General features: G+C 58.5%; 1 protein-coding gene across 2 annotated transcripts in view; it reads left to right on the top strand.

Annotated features, from left to right (window-relative positions):
- Positions 1-2,581: 2,581 nt before the first annotated feature.
- Positions 2,582-13,490, top strand: part of GRIK5 (glutamate ionotropic receptor kainate type subunit 5) — a 62,898-nt gene continuing 51,989 nt past the window's right edge. The window contains exons 1-6 of one of the 2 annotated variants that reach the window (XM_040252662.1): positions 2,582-2,813; positions 6,446-6,574; positions 6,884-7,048; positions 9,587-9,684; positions 9,778-9,943; positions 12,609-12,787. In XM_040252662.1, coding sequence (XP_040108596.1) covers positions 6,496-6,574; positions 6,884-7,048; positions 9,587-9,684; positions 9,778-9,943; positions 12,609-12,787 — 687 coding nt within the window. In that variant the 5' untranslated portion in view covers positions 2,582-2,813; positions 6,446-6,495. Of the gene's footprint in view, positions 2,814-6,445; positions 6,575-6,883; positions 7,049-9,586; positions 9,685-9,777; positions 9,944-12,608; positions 12,788-13,490 lie in introns of those variants that run through there. The other variant, XM_040252663.1, reaches the window with a different exon arrangement.

Raw genomic sequence — 13,490 nt, 5'->3', positions numbered from 1 at the left:
TTACATCTCCTGCATTGGCAGGTGAGTTCTTTACCACTAGCGCCATCTGGAAAGTCCAGATGAATGCATTATTGCCTTCAGGGTGAAATCATCAGGGGCAGGAACCAGATAACCTGGAAGCTAGACTCAGCCTTTGGGGTTCCATGCTCTTGGGCAGATTCTCACTCTTGCAGAGGCCTCCTTTCCCCACTTGAAAACGGAAGGGTCCAGCTTGACTTATCTTTCTGCTTATACCTTCAGCTTGGAATTCCCAGTTTATCTGGATTGACTAGGTCCCTTCACTTCAGATGATGCAGGAGTAAGCTGAGGCCCGCATCAGTTCTTCTGGAGGTGGTGGCACAGGACTAGGGTGTCTGGGACAGGATCAGCTTAAAGAGAATACCATTCTGTGCTGGGATCCCTGCATAAGCAACGGCCTGGAGGCCACTGTAAATCCGGGCTTTCAGACCTAGCTGGAGCTGAGAGTGGGTGTTGGGGCTTCCTTAAATCCTGTGGGGAGGGGTATGCAAAGTCAGAGGTCCTTCAGGGTCAAATATACGTGTCAGATGTATGTTGGGGTCACCCCATATGCCAGCTGCAGAGGGACTTATGTGCCAGGCCGGTGTGAGAGTTGCCACGTGCCAACTGTGTGCCTTCTTGCGAGGCATGCAGTCACGTGTGCTGGGGGCTGCACGTGAGTGCTTTAGTGTCTCCTCCCCATCACGAGCATTGGGGGTGGTGGTGAGTCACGGACTCAGCCTTCAGCACCAACTGTCATGTTCCTTCCCCCCAAATTTCACCCCCCACCCAGCCGTGCACCACCCACCCCCACTCCTGCTTCTCTCTGCCATCCCCCTGCCCTGCTCAGCTCTCTCCGGGAGGGAGGGAGTCTCCCACTTCTGTGGGCTCTGCCCTCCAGCTCCCTGCCCTTTCCCACTGCCTCTATGCTCGGGTGGGTGACTCTCCTCCCCACCCACTCAGGTCCCCGGGATTGCTCTGCTTCATGGAGAATTCCCCTACTCACCACCCATTCCTGCATCTCTATGGGGGCTATTTCTGTTTCTCGGGGCTACTCCCTCTTTCCCACAGGGCCACTGTGCCTGCCTCAGCGGGTCCTTTGGGTCCTCATTCTGCCTCTCTGGATTTTCTGGCCTCTGTGGGGCCCCCTCCAGGTTCATGGCCGGCTCCCCCTTTCCCTGGCCCTCCTCCCAGTCTCCGTGATGTGCACCCTTGTTCCAGTCTCTGTGGGCCTCTCCTCCGGTCACCCCAGACCGCTCCCCATGTCTTCTGTGCCCGAGGGCCTCAGTCCACCAGCTTCCCTCTGTCCCCTCTTCACGAGGGGCTCTCTGGGTCCACCAGCTGCCCTCGCCTCTGAGGTCCTTAGCTTTTCTCTGTGGTCTGCTCCCTTGTCTCGACGGCCCTTTCTTGCGCTGGGCTTCTTCCTGTCCTTGTCCTTGTGGGCTTTGTGGACCCTGGTCCACCTCTGTGGCTCTTGATGGCTGTCTTGCCGTTTCTCTGCATTTTTCTCCCTCTCCCCCAGCTGCACGGCCTTCTCCCCAGGTCTCCCTGCCTCTCAGTCTCTGTCTCCTGTGGGCGCCTGTGCCCAAGGGCTGCCCGGGCAGGGCGGTGGCATGGTGTGGTGGAGGAGGTGGCCCGAGGGGTGGGCCCTCTGTCCAATGCAGCTCCTTGCCCTCATCAGCATTCTCCTCGCGGGGGCCCCCCAGCCGGACCAACGGGCTCCCCCTCCCCCGACTCCCCTCCCTCCGATCTCTCCCTCTCTCTCTGTCTTCCTCTCTCTCTATCTCCGCCTGCCTCCCTCCCTTCCTCCTGCCCGCTCTCCTCCCTGTCTCCCTCCCTCGCTCCTCTCTCCCCCCGCCCCCCTGCGCTCCAGGACCCAGCGCGGGCGGCAGGCGGGCAGGCAGGCGGCGGCCTCAGAGGGGAGAAGTGGCGGCGGCGGCGGTGGCGGCGGGGAGGGAGGCCCAGCTGGGAGCCCGGAGCCGGCGGCTGCTCCTCGCAAGGGACCAGGAGTCCGTGGCCAGGCCCTCCCGCCCGAGGCCCTGCGCTGGGCGCCCTGGGACACCCCACCCTCCTCCGCCTTCCTCTTCCACCTGCTCCTCTCCATCCTCCCCTCCCTCCTCCTCTCCCTCTTCATCTCTCCACCTCTCCGGCCCTGCTCGTCGGCGGCGGCTCTTCTCGGGGTCTTCCAGCACCCCCTCCTCCCCCAGCCCCGCCACTTGTCCGCCTCTCCCCGCCCCCAGCATGCATTCCCGGCGCGGGCTGAGGGCTTGAGGACTCCAGGCCCCAGCCTCCTCATCCAGGGCCGGCCCGGGCTCCAGGGGGGAGGGGGGAAGGGGTGGCCCCCTCCCCCCCCATTCAGCCCTCCCCTCCCCCACCTCTCCTGATGGCCGGCTTCCTTGTCGCCACCCAGTCCTCGCCCCCCGTGGCCCCCCCAGGCCGGCCTGGCTAGGGGAGGGGGCGGGGGCCCTTGCCTGGGCCGGCTTCCCCCTCCCCCGGCTCTGCCTGTGCCCCCTCCCTTGCGTTTTCACCTTCCTCCTCCCCCTCTCCTCTCTCCCCTTCCCTCCTCCATTTTCTCCTTTCCCCTTCCTCCTTTCCCTGGCCCGCCCTCTTCTCTTCCACCTGTCCTTCCTCCCTGCCCCCCGGGGAGCCCCCTGTTTGGGATTAGTTGGGGGCCACCGCCGGAGGCGGGGGAGGGGGCCCTGTGGACTGCCCTCTCCCCCCGCCCCAGCCACACCGCCCAGCGCCGGAGCATCTCCCCCTTGTCGATCCGATCCTCGGGCCTCGAGGGAGCCCAGCCCTCCGTCCCACCAGGATCCGTGAGTGTCTGCAGGGTGCGGGTTGGGCCTGGGCCTGGAAGGCTGGGCTCACTGCCGGCTGGTGGGGGGCCCACATCCCCCTGATTGCCCCGGACCGGCAGACACCCTCCCCCACCAAGGGCCTGCCCTGCACCCTCCATCTCCCCACCTCCTTTCCCCTCAGCCTTTCCTCACCCCTTCTTCTCATTACCCAGCTCAGCCGTGCCCCCCAGCCCCAGCTGCTGGGCTCCTGAGGGGCTGATTTGGCTCTGACTTGCGGCCTCACTCCGCCTCCGGGACTCCTGGCTGGTCTCCGCCCCTGCTAGCTCCAGCCTGGGTCCTCGGCGGCTGGCTGTGCTCTCTCACTCTGTTCCAGTCTCTCTCCTTTCCCCTGAGCCTCATCCTCGCCACCTACCGTGGGCCCCATCCCAGCCGGTCTGTCTCCTGGAAGTGTCTTTTCTCCGTTTTTGAATCTCCCATTTCATGTGTCTGTTGGACCTCTGTCTGACTCTGTCCAACTTCTTTCTCTTTGCGGTGAGCCCAGCCCTTTCTTGGTGTGTCCCTATGGATCTCCCGGTCTCCCTCCCCTCTCGCCGTCTCTCAAAACTCTCCTGTCTCCTCTCTGTCTGGGAGGATCCTCTGCCTGGTCTCACCCTCTCCCCACTGCCCTCTGTCCACTGTTCACTTTGCCTGGGCCTCTGCTCACCTGTCTGCCTCTCTGTCCACCTCTGGGCTTGGAGGCCGTCTTCCTTCTCTTACTTCTGCTTTCTTCCCCCAGATCCACTCCTCATCCTGTCTCCTCCATCCCTCACTCCTTAACCACTGCCCTGCTTTGTCTTTTCCGTGGTGATCTCCTGGGCCCCCTATTCTCTCTTCCTCTTCTGTGTCCCCCCTCCTGGCTTCTGGTTCCCATTCCTCCCCTTGCCTTGGGGCTTGCAGTCTCTAGGGTTGACCTGCTTCCAAGATGCTGCTCTGTGCAGATGGATGGATGGATGGATGCTTCTGTGTGTGGCTGCTTGTCTCCTGCCTGTGCCCCTCCAGGCCACTCACTCTTCTTTCCTTCCATCAGTTTCCCTCCTTGACTCTCCTTTCTCCTCTCTCCATGTTGGGGAGTCTGTCTCTCAATCTTGTGTCTATCTCTCCCGCTTGGTCTTTCCTCCTCTCTAGAGAAGCTGTGTGGCTCATAGACCTTTTCTCTCCATCTCTCTCTTTCCGACTAGCCCTCCTTGTCAAAGTTTGGTGATTTCTCTCCTCCCCTCCGTTCCTGTATCTGTTCATCTTTTCTCTCTATCCCTCACCCCATTTGCCCTCTCTCCTTTGCGATATTTCTCACTTGCCCACTTGTCTGTCTTCCTCTCCTGGCAGGGCCCGTTCCGCTCACTCAGCTGCTGTGTTTCCATCTTTATCTGGCTCTGCTTAAGTCTCTGGGCCTGATTCCCTGCCCTCCTCTCTGCGCTCTCTCTCTTGTCTCTGTCCCTTTTGGTGTCTCACTTCTAGGTAATGTCTGTGTGTCCTTCTCGCTCATTGAGCCCCACTTACTTCCCTTTGGTTTGTCTGTCTTTCTGTCTGTGCCTTCCTGTGCCTCTGTGTCCATCTGGTACCCCAGCCCAGTCCCTGGACTGTCTCTTTCAGCTGGCACCGGTATCTGCCACCTGCGGGTCCCCGCCCTTCCAGCCCCTGTCTCTTTCTTGGTCTTTATGTTTCTAGTCTCCTCCCTGATTTGTCCCCAGAAGCCCCTGGAGCTCAGGATGACCCCTCACTCGCACCGCTCTCCTAGCCCCGCCCTGCACACCCCTGTCCCTGTGAGTTCTCCTTCTGGGTTCGCCCTGCCTCCTTCCGTCCTGCACCCTTGATAGGCCTTCACCTTCGATGCAGATTACAGTCCAGAGGCCCCAGGCAGTCCAGCAGGCCCTCCTACCCCCAGCCTGTCTTTCCCAGAGGTCCTGGGAGAGAGGGACCTGTTCAAGGTCACCTGGGAGGTGGCGGCAGAGCAGGGACCCCGGGAGTCTCTGGCGGCCCTGGCCTAGGTTTTTCTGGCTACAAGGGATGATGTGAAGTGTTGCCGTGTGCTTCTGCCTCCTCCATCGGTGGGTCTCATTCTGTCATCTCCCCAGCCTAAGCCCTCCTCCCATGGGAATGAGTGGGGTGTGGCGAGTCCCCCAGGCTCACATCACCCCACTCCAGGCCTCTTAGGAACCCTTTCCCATGGAAACCCAAGTGTCCCTTCCCATGGGGCCCGGCCCTTGACCAGGGGGAGCCATGCAGTTGGCCAGACTCATCCCTGCCCAGTGGTCCCCCTGCAGAGGGCACTGGGAGTAATTGTGGGAAGCAGAGGCTCACTGGCTCCCACTCGTCTTCAGCTCCCTAGAGCAGGGTGGGGGGGGCCGTAGTTTGGCATCCGATTCAGCAGATAGTGCCCCCCCAGCTTTATTCACTGCTTCCATCCAGCTTACTGGTGGCGTCTCGAGTAGATTTGTGTCTTCTCTCCATTCTGTCTTCGTGTTCTATGCTGTGTCCCTCCTGTGTCTTTTTGTGTGTGTGTCACACTGCTTGGCATGTGGAATCTTAGTTCCCCTGCCAGGGATTGAACCTGCGCCCCTTACACTGGGAGCCTGGAGTCCTAACCACTGGACCACCAGGGAAGTCCCCTCCTGTGTCTTGATTTCCCTCTCTTCTACCTGCCCACTCTCTTCCTCTCCCTGCCCTGCCCTTTCTCTCTCTGTCTCCACGTCTCCCTGTCTTCTGGCTTCTCCTTCTTTCTCTTTCCTAGTCCTATCCTCTTCTCCCTACAACTCTCCTTCTCTGTTTCTCCCCTTTGTGAGAGAGATGTTTCTCTCCATTGTTTCTCCCAATTCTCTTGTCTTCGCATCATCTCTGTTCCCTCATATTTTGGCCCATTTTCCCTCTTTCCTTTCCTGAGTTTCTTCATATCTCTGCCACCCCCAGCCTCTCTTCTTTCTCTCTGTCCATTTTTGTCTTTCTCTCTCATTACTCCTTTTTTTTTAATCCTTTTTTCTTTTTTAGCCCCTTAGGTGCCTTGGATCTTCCCATCTGTCTCCATCTGTGTGTCTCCATGTGTCTTTCTCTTCCCAAGTTTCTTAACTCCCGGATACTTTCCCCTCCAGACCCCGGATGTCCAGGCCCCTCTCCCCATGGGATTGTGGGAACCAGGGACGTCAGGAAGGTGGCAAGAGAGGCCTGGGATGGGGTTGCCTAGCAACCACTGCATCCTCTCCAGCCGGTTTCTGTTGCCTAGTAACGGCTGCCTGCCCAGAGACAGGGGCGGAACTGGGTGGGGGGTGGCACTTCCTGGTTTCCTCTTGGGGTGGAGATAGTCCCTGGAATCTGCTCTTACCTGAGATCCTCTTCATATCTCCCTCCTGCTTGGGTAGCTGTGAACATCCTCCATCAGTGCTTCTCCCCCTCGGTGCCAGGGTGCTGTGAGCCTCGCTCCCCACCACTGCTAGTCTCCTGAGGCTCGGCGCCCTCAGCGATGGCTTCAGCACTGTCAGCTCTAATGAGGGCAGGGTCCTTCAGAGCTCAGCAACTGCGTCCCAGGCTCTGTGGTCACCCCCCCATCTGGCAGTCCACAGAGGGGCTCAGAAGCCCCCATTTTGGCAATCTCCCCGTGGGCGGGGGGGGTCTCCCTGCAGGTGGCAAGTGGGGGCCGCGGCAGCTGCGTCCCCATGAGGAGGGGAGGAAGATGCCGGCTGAGCTGCTGCTGCTGCTGATTGTCGCCTTCGCCAGCCCCAGCCGCCAGGTGCTCTCATCACTGCGCATGGGTGAGGCCCTGAAGCCCCCCTCCGCCCTGCCTCCCCACAGACCCTCCCACTGGGCCCTGGGGCTCTTCTCTGACCATGCCGGTCCCTCAGGAACCCCAGGATCTGGGCCGCAGTCTGGCAGCCCCTGCCCAGCTCCTTCCTCCCCCTGAGCCTAGGAGTCGGCATCCCAGGTCTCTCCAAGCTCAGATTCAGGAATCTGGACCCCTTCACCTCACCTCCAGCCCTACCTCAGAGCCAAGGAGTCCAGGAGCACAGCCCCTCCTCCCTCAGGACCCAAGAGTACGGTCCCCGACTCCTGTGTTCCCTCAGCTGCCATTCTGGACGACCAAACCGTGTGTGGCCGTGGCGAACGTCTGGCCCTGGCCCTGGCCCGGGAGCAGATCAACGGGATCATCGAGGTCCCAGCCAAGGCCCGCGTGGAAGTGGACATCTTTGAGCTGCAGCGGGACAGCCAGTACGAGACCACGGACACCAGTGAGCAGGGCCACGGGGGGGTGGGGGTGAGGCAGGCTGGGCTGCTGCCTCCATCCCTCCCTCAGCCTGCCCTATTCTGGGTGTTACCCTGGAGGACCCGAGGGCCTCATTTGAAAGACAAGCTTCATGACTAGCTGGGGATGCTTAACCCCCAGAGCTAAGTAATGAGGGGCCGAGACAGTGGGGCTGGGGGCCTCACGGGCAGGGACAGCAAAGGTGTTCTGGAGGAGACTAACCTGAAGCTGAGCTCTGAAACATGAGCAGGATCTAGAAGGAGAGGCATTGCTCAAGATCCAGCTGTGAAACACAACCAGCCCTCTAGTAGGGGTGCACGAGTCTATTGAATACTCACAGACTGAGCGAATGTCCCTTGAACAGACGTGCTGGGGACACAGACATGTGGGAGATGTGGCCTTCAAACGAGTTTTAGATTTCTTCCTTGCAGACCTCATCAGAACCTTTATTTTGTTCACGTTTGTTTCAGATCTTTGAGAAGCCAAATGGGTTCCAGTGACTCCTGGACTTTTTTGGCTGGAGTAGCACAGAACACAAATTGAGAGACTGGATTGGAGGGTGTGGAGGCAGATGGTGTTCCAGGCATGTGCCTGTAGTCTGGAGCTGGGGCAAAGGGGACGACTGAGTGTTTGGAGCCAAGGAACATGATGTGGGGTTGCACTCAGCCTGACCACCTGGGCTCAGGACCTGTTTGCAGGGATCGTGAGAGACTAGAGTATAGCTGGGTGATGGGCGGTGAGGCTGGGCAGGTTGACAGGTCAGCTCGAGGAGGCTGAAAGATGCCATCTTCACTTGCAGGCAGCAGGGAGTCATTGATGGATTTGGAGCAGGGAGCTGGTGAAAGTAGAATGTAGAGGCTAGACTTGGGTGGCTGATAAGGAGGCCGGTGAGTGCCTGAGTTGACAGCCCTGAGATAGGACAGGGAAGGAGGAGTTGAAGAGAGGGGGGAAAATGTGAGAAAATCTGAGGACAAAAAAGAGACAGGACTTGGTGACTTGACCATTCGGAGAGAGATCAAAGCTGAGGATCATCTCCAGGGATGTGAGTGGTGACCCTGCCCCCCTCACCAACACGGAAGGCGTGCAGGGAAGTACATTTGGAGGAAAACGAGATGTTTAGTTACAATGCTCTTTGTTGGGTGGCAGAAACCCAACTCAGGCTGACTTAAGAAAAACAACTTATCAGGTCATGTCACTAAAGGTCCTGATGCTGGGAAAGAATGAAGGCAAAAGGAGAAGGGGGCAGCAGAAGATGAGATGGTCAGATAGCATCACTGACTCAATGGACATGAATCTGAGCAAACCTCTGGGAGACAGTGGAGGACAAGGGAGCCTGGCATGGTGCAGTCCATGGGGTTGCAAAGAGTCAGACACGACTTGGTGACTGAACAGCAGCAAAATAACCTAAAAATTAATTTGGGGCTTGCTTGGATCCAGGTACTTGAATGATATCCCTGGATTGTTTCTGGCATGGCTTAATACAGATACTCAAGTGATGTTCCAGGGAGCTCTGTGTCTTCATCTCTGGGCCCTACTTTCCTCTCAGTTGGTTTTGTTTTCCGGAATGCCCTCCCCAGCTGGTGTCAGGATGGCCACAACTGGTCAAAACCTTACATCTCTCCAGTTTAGCAAAGCCAGGGATAATTTTAGCAGGGGACCTGGGGAAGGCTCTCAATGGCCTAGTTTGAGCCCGTCCCCATCTCTGAACCGATCCCTGTGGCCAGGATGATGTGGTTCTTTGATCCTGGGTCAGGAATCAATCAGTTCTGGGAACCATGTGGTTCCCCGAGGGAAAGTTCAAGTTCTGCCATGGGGATGGGCACTGGGCAGGTGAAAACAAGACTCTGCCTGCCTCCCAGCCTAGAGACGCACATGTGTATAAGGAGAAAGAAAAGGAAAGAAAGAGAGCCAGTAAATGCAACAGAGGAATGGTGTTTGGGGTGTAGAGTGTAGAGGGGACCTTGGCTGTCGCCCCTATGCGCTGCAGCCCACCAGCGTCCTCTGTCCATGGGATCCTCCGGGCAAGAACACTAGAGCAGGTTACCATTTCCTTCTCCAGGGGATCTTCCCCACCCGGGGATGGAACACAGACGTGGCTCCTGTGTCACCTGCATTGCAGGTGGATTCTTTTACCACTGAGTCGCCTGGGGAGCCCCGTACCTTAGGTTTTGTGTGGTTAAAAAGATTGAGAAAGCCAAAGGCTGAGAAACCAGACACTGGATTTGCAGCCAGAAGGAGGTCCTTGGTGTCTTCTCTTCCCCTCTTTATTTCTCTCTTGCTCTGGCCTGGCCCTCAGTTGCCATGTCTCCGTGTCTCCCTCTGTCTCGTGGTCCCTCTGATATTTTTCCCCTGTGATGGGCCAGGTCAGGGATCGGGCCTCTGGGTGCCTGGCACGAGGAGGAGGATCAGGCAGCCCTATGTGGAGTGTGGGGTTCTCTCCTGGGCCAGGAAAGGGTCCCCAAGGGTGGGAACAGAGAGGAGGAAGCAAGTGCCTGAATCTGCGATCTCCTCCTGCCCCTCACAGTGTGTCAGATCCTGCCCAAGGGGGTTGTGTCTGTCCTGGGACCCTCCTCCAGCCCTGCGTCTGCCTCCACTGTGAGCCATATCTGTGGAGAGAAGGAGGTGAGAGGCGAGCCTGGGGTGGGGGGCGGGTCCCTGGAGGCTGAGGGCCTGGAAGGGGGAGCAGGATGGAAGCACAAGCTCTTCTCTCTTTAGATCCCCCACATCAAGGTGGGTCCCGAGGAGACGCCCCGCCTTCAGTACCTCCGCTTCGCGTCTGTCAGCTTGTACCCCAGTAACGAGGACGTCAGCCTGGCTGTCTCCCGGATCCTCAAGTCCTTCAACTACCCCTCGGCCAGCCTCATCTGCGCCAAGGCCGAGTGTGAGGGAGAACGTTTTTTTTTTATTTCATTTTCACTTATTTGATTTTGTTGGCCACGCCTTGAGCCTTGAGGGATCTTAGTTCCCCGACCAGGGGTCAAACCTGGGCCCTTGGCGGTGAGAATGCGGAGCCCTAGCTGCTGGACTGCCAGGGAATTCCCACGAGGGAGGAGGACGGGAGGCTTTGTTTTCTGTTTCCCCATACTCCTCTTCCCAAGAGATCTAGTATCTCACAGTCATTGGTGCCCCCTGGTTGTAAGGTCTGGGGGAGTCAGACACAGTCTCTCCTTGTCCTTGCATCCCTTTCCCTTTAGGAACCCAGATCTCTGGTTCCATAGAGCTTCTCACTCCCCCACCCCCAAAGAGACCATCTAATGCGCAGATAATCACTAGGCATGGCTCAGAGCAGGGCCCCTGTAGGTCCCAGTGTTTCCTCGGTGAGCAGTGCTAGGCTCCGTCCCTGACTTCCCGGAGCTCCGGGGCCACTGGGCCGCACGGTGGTCGAGCGGTTGTGATTCAGAGTGATGCGAGCTCTCAGGAGTTGAGCGGGCAGTGATCCTACCCTGGTCTGAGAGCCTCAGAGTCCTCCTCCCAGAGAAAGTGACCTCTATGCTGGACCTGAAGGGTGGGGATGAGTTGAGGTGGGAGAGGAGGGAAGGCATGGGTACTGAGTAGAAAGCAAGGCAGAGGCAAGGCCCAGAGAGGCTCAAAGATGCCTCCTGTGCGGAAGTAATGAAGCAGGACCCGGAGGTGGGGCTCTGTCGCTCCGGGCCTGTGTTTTATCCTGAAGATGATGTGCTAAATCGCTCAGTCGTGTCTGACTCTTTTGTGACCCCATGGGCTGTAGCCCGCCAGGCTCCTCTGTCCATGGGATTTCCCAGGCAAGAATACCGGAGTGGGTTGCCATTTCCTCCTCCGGGGGATCATCCCCACCCAGGGATGGAGCACAGACGTGTCTCCTGCATTGCAGGTGGATTCTTCACCCGTTGAGACATCAGGGAAGCCCAGTGATGGAGAGTGGGGAAAGGACCCATGCCAGGCAGGGGAGTATGTCACAGGAAGGGTGCTCTGGGCCCTTTGGCTGCCTAGAGAGCAGACTTGGAGAGTGACAGGAGATGTGGCAGGGAGACCCCCCAGAGGTGGGGAGGGATGGTCTTGTTTACGCTCAGGTGGTGGCAGGGGCTGAAGGGGCCAGAATGGATCTGAGGAGCATCGTGAGGGAAGGCCAGAGGGGTCATGGACGGTGACCAGGTCCTGCCCGAGGAGGAAGGGACGGTCAGTTCTGGGGCACACGGTGGGTTTGAGGTGTTCTTGAGACAGTCAAGTGCGGATGTCTAGGGGGCTGGTGGGCCTGTGGGTGTGCAGCTGGAGAGAGAGGACCACACTCAGTCACCTCCAGGAAGTCCTCTTTCGTAAAGTATTTCCTGCACACTTGCCGTGGTCCAGACATTCTTCTTGGTCTTAGGGATCAGGCTGTGCATGAGCCAGGCCAGGGGTCCCCACCCTTGTCAGAGCTAATGAGAGGAGCCAGGCGGTGAACTTAGAGAAGACGTAGTCCAGTCAGCAGTGTTGAGTCCTGTGGACAGGAGCTTCCCTGGCGGTCCAGTGGCTAAGACTCGAGTTTCCAATACAGCATCTGTGGGTTCGATCCCTGATTGGGGAACTGGGACCCCATGTTGCACAGCAGAGCCAAAAAAAAAGTATATGTGTGTGTGTATATAAAGTCCTGTGGATAAATAGAGGAAGATGACAGGAACTGGGAGAGCTGGGGCAGGGGGTGGTATTTGAAATGGGCTGGTGGGCTTGGGCCTTGTTGAGGAGATGACATTTGAGTAGAGATCTGAAGGTGGTGAGGGAGGGAGCTGAGTGGGGATCTGGAGAAGAGCATTCCATGCAGAGGGGACAGCAAGCAAGGAGGCCACTGGGTGGGTGGGTGTGTGTGTGTGTGTGCACGTGTGTGTGCGTGTGCGTGTGAACAAGGAGGCCAGCATGGCTGAGAGTGAGTGAGAGGAGCTGAGGTCAGGGAGATGAGGCACGTGGGCAGATGGAGTGGGGCCTTGGAGGCGGTGAGGACTTTGGCCTTCACTCTGAACACATGAGAAGGCGTCAGAGGGTTTGGAACAGACGGGGACACACCTGCTCACAGCAGTTCTGGCTGCTGCCAGGGGAACAGGCTCTCCCGGGGGTGCGGACCGGGTGCGGCCTTTGTAACAGGCAGGAGATGGCAGCGGCCTGGGCCAGAGCGGTGATGGTGGCTCGGCGCCACGGGGTATGCTTTGAAACTTGAGCCTGGGTGGATTGGGCGCTGACGTGAGACGGAGAGGAAGCCAGGCTGCCATCAAACGTTTTGGCCTGAGCGCCTGGCCTGCTGGAGTTTGTGCGCTGACCCCGAGAGACTGGTGGTTTGGCGAGAAGAGCAGATTGCGGCTCCGCACGTGTGAAGTGTGCGTGCCTGGGACGCAGCCCCTTGGGGGCAGAAAGGTGGCAGGAGACGGGCATGTGGAGGTCAGGGGAGGTCCTGGCCCAGTGCCCCAAGAGAGCCAGCTGCGCTCTGGACAGCTGCCCTGCGTCCTTTTCCTAGCTATCCCGTGCCAGGGAGGAGGGAGCAGCCGCTCCCATCTGGGCGCATGGAGAGGCTCTAACCCAGGGCCCCTTCCCTCCCTCAGGCCTGCTGCGATTGGAGGAGCTGGTGCGTGGCTTCCTCATTTCCAAGGAGACACTGTCTGTGAGGATGCTGGATGACAGCCGGGACCCCACGCCGCTGCTCAAGGAGATCCGTGACGACAAAGTGTCCACCATCATCATCGACGCCAATGCATCCATCTCCCACCTCATTCTCCGTAAGGTGGGTCCCTCCCTGCCCCATCTCTGATTCCCTGCAGGGTCAGGAGCAGAAACGGGGTGACAGAGGAAGTCAGCTGAGGCTCTCGGTGGTTGCGCGGTGGTCCGGAGCCCCGCTTCCCACGTGCAAACACCAACCAGGAAGTTCTGTCTCTTCCCGCTTGCACCCCTGGTTGGATCCTGGACAGTTGCCTCCCCTTTTTGAGAGTACTTCCTACCTCAATGGGTTGCCACTAGGGTTAATGAGGGAATGGTGGGGAGGCACCCGGATGGCCCCTGGCCCAGGGTAGATGTTGGCATACTGGCAGTGCCCTGTGGTCTTTACTGAGTGCTTGTCCTGCTCTGTGTTGGGGTGTTTGCATGTCTTCTTTAATTTGGCTCTTGGGAATTAGCTGGTGGTCCAGTGGTTAAGGTTCCACACTTCCACCGTATGGAACATGGGTTCGATCTCTGGTCGGAGAATTAGTATGCCACCAGCTGCACAGCTCAGCCAAAAAAAAAAAATTACGTAGGTTTCCTAGGTGGCACTAGTGGTAAAGAACCCCCCTGGCAATGCAAGAGGTGTAAGAAAGGTGGGTTTAATCCCTGGGTCAGGAAGATCCCCTGGAGGAGGGTATGGCAACCCAGTCCAGTATTCTTGCCTGGAGAAACCCATGAACAGAGGAGCCTGATGGGCTACAGTCCATGGGGTCACACGGAGATGAACA

Source organism: Oryx dammah, unplaced genomic scaffold, assembly GCF_014754425.2.
Source record: "Oryx dammah isolate SB20612 unplaced genomic scaffold, SCBI_Odam_1.1 HiC_scaffold_13, whole genome shotgun sequence".
In the NCBI taxonomy this organism is placed as follows: domain Eukaryota; kingdom Metazoa; phylum Chordata; class Mammalia; order Artiodactyla; family Bovidae; genus Oryx; species Oryx dammah.
This window is presented reverse-complemented; position numbering and strand designations above follow the sequence as displayed.